We start from the raw sequence: 12,657 nt of genomic DNA on the forward strand, positions 1-12,657 counted from the left end.
CGTTTCAGAAAGGCGGGGCATAGAGGAGAAACAATAATGTACAGTATGTGGAAAATAATGTGTTTTTTGAACCGCATAAACATTTTATTACACCAAATACACAAAATAATGTTCTTTTTAGCAACATATGACCCCTTTAAACTGAGCATTTACATACTAAAATTATTCAATAAACTCTGCTCATGTTATCACTTTGTCTCCTGCTTCCTGATCTATCTTCTTCCGTCTTATTAACTGTAATAATCAGTGATTTTAACAGTGCTTTCATGGCCAGCCTATCAGTTCAATCACTAGGAAAGAGCTGATATCAACAGCTTATGTTGCCATATTCATTTCATTCACAAGGGGGAGCTACAGCAGTAACATCTGCATTAGGAGAGTCATGACTTGCTGTACAACATCCTGAAAGCATACAAGAAAATATCAGTGACTGGTAAAATATAATAAAATATTTACAAACTAAGCTTTGTAACTTTTTTGTGGTTTAACTAAGTTTAAGAATCCATCTCTGGAAAGAAAGTGAATTTCAAACCCTGTTAACATCGCAATGTTAAATATTAAAGACATTTATTTAGACTTCATTAGAAATTCATAGAGTCCATGTGGGGAAATTGAGCTAAATGAAGTCTGTGCATTTCCTGATTAAACACACAGATTACTTAATATACTGACAGAAGTTTTGACAAGAGCTTCTAATGATGGATGATCAGATCAAATGAGCAGTGAACTGGGAATTTTCCAGATTCAACCGATTCTCACTCCGGGCCTGATTTCAATAATGTGCCAAAACAAGCGCAATGATAGAGAAACTAAGAGCAAAGGGGAATCTAAACTGAAGAACTGACGTGACTAATCTTTTTCTTAACAAACCTAATGCTTTTTTCTTCACTCTAGTGGTTAGCATCTTCTTGGAACTGTTTAACAGTCAGTACGTTTACATAAACAACAATATTCCGGTTTTAACATGCTCTGATTAAGAATCTACCATGTAAACCGATTTTTGATTCCCTTAATCTGGCCAAAGTCATACTCTAAGTAAAAACAAAACAAATTAAGACATGGAGTATTCCTATTTTAGTCGCATTATCGAAGTGCAGTACAGTCATGTACACACCTTAAAATCACACTATTACAATAAAACAATTTGTCAACAATTTGACGGCAAACAAAACGGCATTGCTTCAGCAAATTCAGTTAAATTCTGGAGGGGACATCGGATGGCGTGGCGACGTTATGATGTGTGGCATTAATCGATCGATGTACTACAACATGTAAAAACGGGGAAATGAAAAGAATATTCTAAAAGCAACTTAATCATAATATTGTCTTATTCAGAATAAGGTAAATAATTAGATTACTGATGTCCATGTAAATGCAGTGATTGCGTCTTTAATGGAAACACCCACAGATTAACACATGAGCACCTCTTTTAGTAGCTTAGGGCCTAACATACATGCTGTTGGTTTAGATTATTTATTGAAGTTTAAACAATTCTTCCTCTCCTAAATCAGAACTTTTCCTCGGGGGATCTATAGCATGCTACAGTAGCTGACGGCTGCATGGTTATAATTTTATCTCTAATATTATCGATCTTGGAAGTAAAGTTGTTCATAATGTCATTACTGCGGTGTTGTTGGGAAATGTCAACACCTGTTGAGGTTTTATTTTTTTGTTAATTTAGCCAATAAATACCTGGGGTTGCGTTTGATTACTTTTCGTTTCTTTTAGAAGAAAACAGAGTAATCAGCAGTTTTTAAAGCTTTTCTGCAGGAGGAAGTACTTTCCCTCCATTCAATGCGAAACACCTCAAGTTTTTACCAATGCCATTAACATCAAACCAATGTGACCATATTAAATCTGAAATATGATTTAAATGGTCCTGATGTGTTGTCTAACTCCAGTATAGTTGAGAATGTCTAAATGTTGATACTGATGCATCTTTTCCATTATCCATATGGATATTACAATCACCAACAATTAGGACTTTATCTGCAGCTAGCACTAAATCAGATAGAAAGTCAGCAAATTCTTTGATAAAATCTTTGTGCTCTGAATACAGTAGCCAGTACAACCATCACAGTGGATTTATCATTAACACAAATTACTCTAGATAATAGGACACACCATAACTTCAAATGAATTATACCTGAAAACAGACCTCTGAGAAATACTGAAAATAATTACTATAAATTGTAGCAACACCTCCCCCCTTTACCTTTTGGACGTGGCTCACGTTTATAGCAGTAATCTTGGAGGTAGACCCATTTAAAGTAATCATCTGGTTTTAGCCAGGTTTGTCAAATGGAGCACATCCAGGTTCTGATTAGTGATCACATTTACAAAAAGCGTTTTTGTATGGATCTAATATTCATTAAGCTAAGCTTTTTCATTTGTTTATCTGTATTATATCCATTATTTTTATTTGTTGATCAATTACATTTTTACCCTTAAATTGGTCTGGTCATTTTTTTGTATTAGTTCGGGGAACAGACAATCTCTATAGTATGATATCAAGATAAAAGAGTCTCCATGTGTTGAGAACTAACTGACTTCTAAAATTAACAGTGTCTGAAATATAAAAGTGTGTTCATACATATAACTACATTTCAGTGGCATCCCTAAAAGCCAACATCACAACCTAAAATTCACTGCCAATGCTCTGACCCTCCTTCTGTTTGTCAAGCACAAACCTACATGACTAGACCGTAGTTTAACTGTGGATGGTAAAGCTCAGTTGGTCAAACCCCAATCCCCAGGCTCCTTGCTGTCCTGGTTGCTGTTAGTGTTGTGGACCCCTGTTACACAGTAATGTCTGGTCAACTGACAGGTCTCCAGGGATTACAAGCAGCTCCGACTTCATGATGCTCCATCCAGGCAGAGATGTCTGAAAGGCAAGCAGAAAAATAAGCTGAAAAAGTGAGATCATCAGGCTGAAAATACAGAAAAGGACGAATGAAGGATGGTGGATCTGCTGGAGGACTGAGTATTGGCTTTTGAGCAATGGAGTTAGGAGTCTGCTTAAAAGTGGTAGGAAAGTTGCCAGTAGTGAGGGATGCGTTGATTAAGACAAACGCAAATGAACAAGAATAATATCTAACATATTAAATCAATTGAAGAACTGCTGAACAAAGAGTTATTTTGATAGTCAATAGTTTGATAGTTGATCATCTAGATGGATTAATCGACCAATCATCAATTATATAACCAATTACTCAGTAGGCTTTGATCGAATATTCAGATTTTGCAATTAATTCATTCATTAAAATATTCAGTTATATATAAGTGGCCACACTTAAATGCACGTATTTTAAGGAAATTAGACATTATGTCACTGATGTAGAGTAGCAGCCAAAAGTGATGTTCAGACAGGATATTTGTTTTACCACCAAATATGGAGGAAAACATTTAATAGATATTTTTCAAATACTTTAATGAACAAAGAGTTACTTTGATAGTCAATAGTTTGATAGTTGATCATCTAGATGGATTAATCGACCAATCATCAATTATATAACCAATTAATCAGTAGGCTTTGATCGAATATTCAGATTTTGCAATTCATTCATTCATTAAAATATTCAGTTATATATAAGTGGCCACACTTAAATGCACGTATTTTAAGGAAATTAGACATTATGTCACTGATGTAGAGTAGCAGCCAAAAGTGATGTTCAGACAGGATATTTGTTTTACCACCAAATATGGAGGAAAACATTTAATAGATATTTTTCAAATACTTTAAAAATAAGAAAAACGTCTATGTTATGTTCAATAAATGTAAATGTCTAAGAATAAACACAATGAGTTGTATTAGCAACTAGGGGTGGGAGGGAAAACAATTCTATGATGGATCACTAAACGAAATAGAATAAAACAAAAAAACTAACCAACAAATCAAAACACACAGAGGAGAGAGCAGGCCTATAGATATAACAGGGCCTACAGAGTAGGGGGCGCTGTTGGGTCGTACCGCCTAGGAAGATGGTATGGATAGAAGAATAAAGATGGGCCGAATACTTAAAAGACCAGGGGATGTCTAACCCTTTGTGGGGCTTATAATAAGTGAATGGCTTTCATTTAATAGGCCTGAAGGTGAATGGAGGTCACTCAGTGGCGAAACCCCAAACAGAGTACTTGACCAAAGTGACCTTCTGTGTCAGCCGGCATGGTTGAGTCCACAGCCGGAGTGCCCAATTGCTGATGACATGCTGCGTGTCGTCACCAATGATACGAGGACAGAGGTGTAAGAGACCACACACAGCCGGTGTCGATGGATCAAAAATACAATGCAGTCGTGTAGTTAAAATGCATTTCTTAATGTACAACTACTACAACTAATATTAAAATAACTTTAACAATTTTTTAAGGAATTATTACATTTTCTTCCATATTTTCATAAAATTAGGCTCCCAGAACATTTCAGGGACGCCACTTCAAAATAACCTGAAAATAACCTGATTGTCCACCTCTCTACCACCACAACTATATTTCAAACTTGTGGGAAGCACTGGAAGACAATTGCACATTAACCTCTCTTTCAATGTACTCAAAACTACACACTTAATTTAACTAATCTAATATGATTAAAAACTTTGACCATATTCAACTAAAAACGTCTAAAAAAAGACAATGTGTGAGCACTTACATTAAAGACAAAGTAAACACTGAATTTAAGCTCTGATCAACGTTTTGCACTTCCACATTTACAAAAGCCTTCGCTTTCAACTGGATAAAAATTCTTCATTTTTTTAATTTATTACACCTATTGATTATTAATGGACAATTCATCACTTTTTAAAATCTAAACAGCCCTGCCTCACTTACATGATTTTCCACAGAGCCAGAATACTCGCAAAATGGGAAAGATTGCATGTGCCGTTGTAGTGCTGGGGATTGTATTGCTAACAGTACAAACAGTATAGGCATGGTAACAACAGCAGCTTCAAAAACCGCAGCAGCTGCAGGAGAAGCCGCGGTTGCAGCAGCTACAACAATGGTGGCCTCTCCAACGGTAGTAGCTGCAACAATGGTGATCTCTCCAGCGGTATCAGCCGCAACAACGGTGGCCTCTCCAGCAGCAGTAGCCGCAACAAAGGCAGCCACTCCAGCAGTAGCAGCTGCAACAACGGCGGCCGCTCCAGTGGTGGCCTCTCCTCAGCACCAGCCGCGACCGTGGCGGCTTCTCCTCAGCAGCAGTAGCTACGGCGGCCGTTCCTCAGCAGCAGCACAACCGCGGCGACCTTTCCACAGCACAGCCGTAACAGTGGCGGCCTCTCCAGAAGCAGCAGCCACCACAACCGCAGCCTCTCCTGCAGCTGTAGCTGCTGTCTATACAGCGCCTAGAACTACTTTACCATACCCAACACTACAATTAAACCTGCAATCTTGCACGAAAAACCAATCAACAAATTAAAAAACAGAGAGAGCAACAGAGGTATGGTATGGCTAGGAGAGCATAGATGGGCCGAATATTTAATAGACCAGGGAAACGTCTGTGGGGCTTATAATAAGTAAACGGGGCAGTGTTTCACTTAATAGGCCTAATGGTGAATGGAGCTCAAGCAAGTGAGAACCAGAGGCGACATCAATTTCCCTGACTCTTCCAAGCACACGGCTGCAGCGTCCCCGGGCACCTTGTCCCCTTTGTATCCCCATGGTGCCAACCACTCAAACAGCGATGAGCTTTAGCACAACTGGGCAGCTCTCAGCTGAGGGTGGTTCAACTTCCAGCTGTCACGGCCATCCTTGGATTTCCCCGGGTCATTGGAGACCGCTGGCTCGAGGCCCCACAGCTCCAAATGGTTGGTTCCGTCGCACACGGAACCCCAAACAGAGTACTTGACCAAAGTGGCCTTCTGTGTCAGCCGGCATGGTTGAGTCCTCACCCGGTGTCCAATTGCTGATGACGCGCTGCGTGTCGTCACCAATGATACGAGGACAGAGGCTTTAGGGACCACACACAGCCAGTGTCGGGCAAGTCAGGCCAAATTATTTAAATAAGGGAGTGGGTAATGTAAGAGAAAATAAGAAGGGGGGGAAACAAATGATAATACAAGGAGATAAACTGAACATAATGAATAAAATAACAAAAATAAAATTTAAAACAAAATGAATTACAGGGAGACAGAGAGAGGAAAGCCGACCTAGCTGAGGTTGGGTTTCAACTTACTTGAATATCTAATTATAGAAACGCAATACGTGTATGTGTATATATGTATGTCAGGTAGGTAATAGTTAAAGTAAACCAGTCCTCATGAACTTGGAAAGCACAGTGATAAAGATAAAGACAGTGAGTCTGTCATGAAAGCTGAAGACGAATTCAAGGTATTTTTGAAATGCCCTTAAGTAATGAATCCCATCAAACTCAAAGCTATGAACGAAAGCTCTGTGAGAAATACACTAGTCAAAATTTGAAGTGGATCAAAACCTTTCATCAAAGATGTCCTAAAACCAAAATGCATTCTTGTCTTAGGACAACTTTGATGAATTTTTTTGATCCACTTCAAATGTTGACTACTGTAATTAAATACAAACTTTAAGGGATGCAGTCTGGTGATTGGGTGTATGAATGGGAGACAACAGAAGAAGCACGGGGCTTATGTTCGGTTACAAGCACAATACCTAAAACCATGGATAAGCAGAGTCGTTGCTAAAATAAATAAATAAATAAGCCTGCATTCAGGGAGCAAAAGTGACAGCAGGAGAGAAAATGGATAACCTGTCAGTGATGCTACAATTTAATGAAGATTGAATGCCTGATAAAAGATTGAATGCCTGATAAAGTGTACACTGGGTTTGTCAGCTACACAGTAAGACCTTATGTGCTAGATGTTGAAATATAGCTACTGCAGTGTGTGGAGGCAAACTGTACTGTGGATGTGTGTTTGAAGCCACGAGTATTAGAAATGTGAACAGAAAGAGCCCAAAAATGGTGTAATTGTGGAGGTCAGTGAAACGCTGGATCTGGAGGATATTTAGCATGTAAGGAGGCCATAAAAGCACAAAACACAAAAAAATATCAGAGGGATTGTCTTAAGCTTGGGAAAACAAAAAGGTTAAATAAACAATCTGCAGAAAGAGTAAGAACGAGACAAAATACAGCAACACAAAGTAGAACAAAATATAATGTGGAATTTAGGGAAAGTGGAGATCATACCTTTCACATCAGAAGTAGTCAATTGCTCTGTACAGACTGACAGCAGAAAAGAAATGATACAAGATATATATTAAAACACTGGAAAATACCAGTGTCAAAGATGATGCAATAGAAGAAATAAGAAACTAAAGTATCAGGCACTTTTAAGCACAGACAAAATCTTACAGTGGATTTCAAGACTTTAGAAACGGTAATGAGAAAGAGTAGTCTGAAAACAATATGGGTAAGGAATAATATTTATAATAATAGGAAAATGGTAAAGGAAATGTTAAAGATGCAATAGGTAGTGATCACCATTCAATGATACATAAAATATGTATAATTTAACAGAAAGCAGGTGAAAAGATGCACAGAAGAAAATGTATGCAAGTAATATAAAGCTGCAGGAATAAAAACTTTTAAGAAATTGAGAAGTTACTCAAAAGAATTGGATCAAAAAAGAAAGAAAGTAGCCATGGTGGACAAACGTGTAGTCAAGCAATTAATACTAGGAATAAGGAAATGTAGGAGAACACATTCATTCTAAAAGTGTATTTTATATTTAAAAAGCAGATATAAAAGTAGTAGCATAATGCAAATAAACATGTTTAATAAATAAACATGCAAAAATAACTGCAGAATTTGTAAATCAATTGCGGAAGAAACATTAGTATGGGATACGATTAGGGAAATGCAAAAAAATATAAGAAAAACTTAGCAATGGAGAAAGAACAGCAGTGACAAACACTGAGAAAGCATAAAAGTGCATAAGAAAAAAGTATGAGGGATAACAGATATACGGCATTAGGAGGAGCCAACCAAACAAGATACGCTATACAGTACTATGATTAAAAGCCTATTTGATGTGTTAGAATGCTATACTGTATCTGCATAAGTATGAAGTACAGGAATACTCCCAGCTTCATGGAAGCATGCTGTTATTGTCAAATGTGAAACCAGGTAAAGATAGATCAAATTTCAGCAAATAAATAAAGATAGAGGAAGATCATGCAGATAATGCGAAAGGAGTCAAAACTTTGATGAATTTTTTTGATCCACTTCAAATGTTGACTACTGTAATTAAATACAAACTTTAAGGGATGCAGTCTGGTGATTGGGTGTATGAATGGGAGACAACAGAAGAAGCACGGGGCTTAAGTTCAGTTACAAGCACAATACCTAAAACCATGGATAAGCAGAGTCGTTGCTAAAATAAATAAATAAATAAGCCTGCATTCAGGGAGCAAAAGTGACAGCAGGAGAGAAAATGGATAACCTGTCAGTGATGCTACAATTTAATGAAGATTGAATGCCTGATAAAAGATTGAATGCCTGATAAAGTGTACACTGGGTTTGTCAGCTACACAGTAAGACCTTATGTGCTAGATGTTGAAATATAGCTACTGCAGTGTGTGGAGGCAAACTGTACTGTGGATGTGTGTTTGAAGCCACGAGTATTAGAAATGTGAACAGAAAGAGCCCAAAAATGGTGTAATTGTGGAGGTCAGTGAAACGCTGGATCTGGAGGATATTTAGCATGTAAGGAGGCCATAAAAGCACAAAACACAAAAAAATATCAGAGGGATTGTCTTAAGCTTGGGAAAACAAAAAGGTTAAATAAACAATCTGCAGAAAGAGTAAGAACGAGACAAAATACAGCAACACAAAGTAGAACAAAATATAATTTGGAATTTAGGGAAAGTGGAGATCATACCTTTCACATCAGAAGTAGTCAATTGCTCTGTACAGACTGACAGCAGAAAAGAAATGATACAAGATATATATTAAAACACTGGAAAATACCAGTGTCAAAGATGATGCAATAGAAGAAATAAGAAACTAAAGTATCAGGCACTTTTAAGCACAGACAAAATCTTACAGTGGATTTCAAGACTTTAGAAACGGTAATGAGAAAGAGTAGTCTGAAAACAATATGGGTAAGGAATAATATTTATAATAATAGGAAAATGGTAAAGGAAATGTTAAAGATGCAATAGGTAGTGATCACCATTCAATGATACATAAAATATGTATAATTTAACAGAAAGCAGGTGAAAAGATGCACAGAAGAAAATGTATGCAAGTAATATAAAGCTGCAGGAATAAAAACTTTTAAGAAATTGAGAAGTTACTCAAAAGAATTGGATCAAAAAAGAAAGAAAGTAGCCATGGTGGACAAACGTGTAGTCAAGCAATTAATACTAGGAATAAGGAAATGTAGGAGAACACATTCATTCTAAAAGTGTATTTTATATTTAAAAAGCAGATATAAAAGTAGTAGCATAATGCAAATAAACATGTTTAATAAATAAACATGCAAAAATAACTGCAGAATTTGTAAATCAATTGCGGAAGAAACATTAGTATGGGATACGATTAGGGAAATGCAAAAAAATATAAGAAAAACTTAGCAATGGAGAAAGAACAGCAGTGACAAACACTGAGAAAGCATAAAAGTGCATAAGAAAAAAGTATGAGGGATAACAGATATACGGCATTAGGAGGAGCCAACCAAACAAGATACGCTATACAGTACTATGATTAAAAGCCTATTTGATGTGTTAGAATGCTATACTGTATCTGCATAAGTATGAAGTACAGGAATACTCCCAGCTTCATGGAAGCATGCTGTTATTGTCAAATGTGAAACCAGGTAAAGATAGATCAAATTTCAGCAAATAAATAAAGATAGAGGAAGATCATGCAGATAATGCGAAAGGAGTCAAAACATCAAACATGAAAACATATACAAGTCATACAGACTGCAGTAAAATAAGAAAAAAAACTGGGATAACGTGGGAAAATAAAGAAGGAAAATAACGAGTTTTGGCAAGAAATATGGAACAAAGAAACTGGGAGATAGTATCCAAAAAGAAATAAGTATAATAATAATAATTAACAACAGGTAAGAAGATAATATAAAGAACCAAACTGGCCACTCAACTTTGTTTAAATCAGTCATTAAGAATAGGGAAAGCTAAAACAGGACTGTTTGTACTGTGGCCAAGAAGAGACCGTTTAAACGTGCATTGCAAGGCGTATGAGAAAGCAAGAGAAGAGTTTGCGCAGAACAAAAAAAGTCAATCTCCACCTTCTTTACCACACAAGGAAGGAAAAGTTTGCCCTTAAGTCAGATGTTCCTGATTATTACTCACCCAAATGCCATCCGAGAGGTATATGACTTTCTTGCTTCAGCCGAAGAGAAGTTGTTTTGGAGGGAAACAATCCGAGATTTTTTCCCCCGTCGAATGCAAATAAACGCTCCGAAACCCAAATTTAAGCCGCTTCCAATGGACTCCACACGACCCAGAGGACGAATAAGGCTCTTCTCTAGCGAAACGATCAGTCATTTTCAGAAAAAAATACACTTTTTAAGAACAAAACGCTCACCTCGGTACAACTCTGCGCAGCGCGTCCGTCCACGAGGTAGATGAGCAAACGCTCTTATAATGTCGGTTTCATTCATACTGGACGCTAGAGGGCGCGCTCTCCCCGGACTCATAGAAGTAAAAATTAATGACGTTCAGGAAACCCCTTATATGGACAAAGACATCCTGCGATCTCCTCATCTCTGGACCTAAAGACCCACTTCCCTGTAGTGATGATCAATTCTTGAAGGAGTCGTTCATTTGAGCACCGGTTCACTTTTATTTATATATATTTTTTTTTTACATTTTGTAAATAACATTTGACAATGTACAACATACTGATAAAGTACAATGAAAAGTACAAATTAACAGAGTAAGAACAATCAACATGTTGTGATTTAGTGTATTAACAAAAGTAAAGATAGCCTACATAAATACATAAATAGATCAAATAAAACAAACTTAAATATAATAAATAGAAGCTAATAAAGCACGTATGTTTTACATTTCGTTTTGACTCAGGTGTGTGTGTGTGTGAGGGGGCTCATCTAAACATCTCTGTTCACAGATGACTCAGTGATCTACTTTAACATCTGGTATGTTTTAACTGCTTTTTTGTTTCTTTTTTATTTACACAGGTGTAAGGTCCCATGCAGCGAAGGTATCCGATGGTGGATGAAGGTTTCCTGCATGTTTAATCTTTTCGGTGCACCAAGTTATTTAATTTAAATTAAATTCTAATCTGACTCCATTATAACCTCAAGCCAGTACTATGAAATAGAGAAAATAAAACACACACTAAGCCACTGAAAGTACTGTGAATTTTGAAAAGTAAATTGGTTATTCTAGTATTATGCAAAATGTTACTACTTCATGAATAGATCTTCAGAAACAAAAATGTAACAGTCATCATCAGTATGATAGACATTAAAGTCATGTAAACAGAGTTCAGTGAGGAACCTGAGCTGCTGCATACAATCAGTTGATGATTCATGATCATACACACTACAGATACTACAGAGGTTTTCATATAGTGATGCAGTTAGCAGGGAATGTTCTCAGAATGAGAGAATGTTAACAGAACATCCGTTCAAAGTATTCTGGTCTTGAATAACGTTCCTAAAACATTTGCACAATTATTTTTTTTCATACAATGTTTGAAGAAACTTTGTCTAATGTTACCACTTGTTTCAGAATGTTCAGGCAACAAAATAACACTCCCATAAAATGTTTGCAAAAGTATAAAAGTAAAATTATACTTTATGTGTGCATAACCAAGAAAAACGTTTTTAAAAACATTTGCAAAACTGGCCATTCAGGAAACATTCATTTGATAATTAGCAAACTGTTAGCAAAATGTTCGTAGAATATATGTTGTTAACTGGGGATGATCAGATATAAAACAGATGTAAATGTCATTTTTCAGTATTAAAAACAACCTTTTCCAATGCTGTGGTCAGTTTCTGCTCTGGTTTTCACACTTCATCTCTCCCACACACTTTTACATATTAAAAAGCAGAAAAAAATTGCATCATATTTGTCACCTTTGGCTCCTGAGATCTTCAGCTTCCTGCAGAACTGCTTACAAGTAATTATTTTATCAGCAGCACATTAAACCACAGCGTGTTTACGCTAAAGTTCACTTGCAGGTCTTCTCTCTCATCCGGTCTCAACTGATTATTTGCTTATATCTGTACAAACACATTTTACATTGGTTTATTGATACAGCTGGTAGTTTAGTTGGTCTGTGGGGTTTTATTTTAGTTTTAAGTGTGAAAAGAAGCAAAAGAGCACAAAAAAATCATTATATTTATTGATTTTCAAATTAATCACAGTGGGTTTAAGGCACTATTTTTTGTAAAGCTGCTTTAGAACCATTTGTACTGTGAAAAGTACTGTGAAAAGCGTATCTCCACCTCCCTGACTATCTGATTAATCAGAGTTTGATAGCAGTGTCCGCTGTTTTCTCTTTTGTTGAAGACTGGATCTGAATTCATAAACCAGCACAGCAACAGTAGCCACGCCCACCAGAGCAGAGAGAGCCAATCGGATCACAGCTTCAGTTGAACCGCAACAGTGGATGCAGTCTTGTGAGAGAAGAAATTAACAACGTTAGAAAACAGAAATATGATTTGTGGGGGTAGGGGGATATAT

The 12,657-nt window shown here is 36.7% G+C and overlaps 1 protein-coding gene and 1 long non-coding RNA gene across 2 annotated transcripts in view; both read right to left on the reverse strand.

Annotated features, from left to right (window-relative positions):
* Window positions 1-2,461: 2,461 nt before the first annotated feature.
* On the reverse strand, window positions 2,462-10,597 carry LOC107667505 (uncharacterized). The gene is made up of 3 exons (XR_001631791.1): window positions 10,526-10,597; window positions 10,291-10,465; window positions 2,462-2,884 (listed from the first exon to the last, which is right to left on the reverse strand). It is a non-coding gene; the product is annotated as an uncharacterized LOC107667505 (long non-coding RNA).
* A 1,777-nt stretch (window positions 10,598-12,374) lies between these two features.
* LOC107667491 (uncharacterized) overlaps window positions 12,375-12,657 on the reverse strand; it is a 2,790-nt gene continuing 2,507 nt past the window's right edge. The window contains exon 5 of the mRNA XM_016459164.1: window positions 12,375-12,590. Coding sequence (XP_016314650.1) covers window positions 12,436-12,590 — 155 coding nt within the window. The 3' untranslated portion in view covers window positions 12,375-12,435. The remainder of the gene's footprint in view (window positions 12,591-12,657) is intronic.

The sequence above is a fragment of the Sinocyclocheilus anshuiensis genome, unplaced genomic scaffold (genome assembly GCF_001515605.1).
Source record: "Sinocyclocheilus anshuiensis isolate Anshui unplaced genomic scaffold, SAMN03320099.WGS_v1.1 scaffold1779, whole genome shotgun sequence".
NCBI lineage: Eukaryota > Metazoa > Chordata > Actinopteri > Cypriniformes > Cyprinidae > Sinocyclocheilus > Sinocyclocheilus anshuiensis.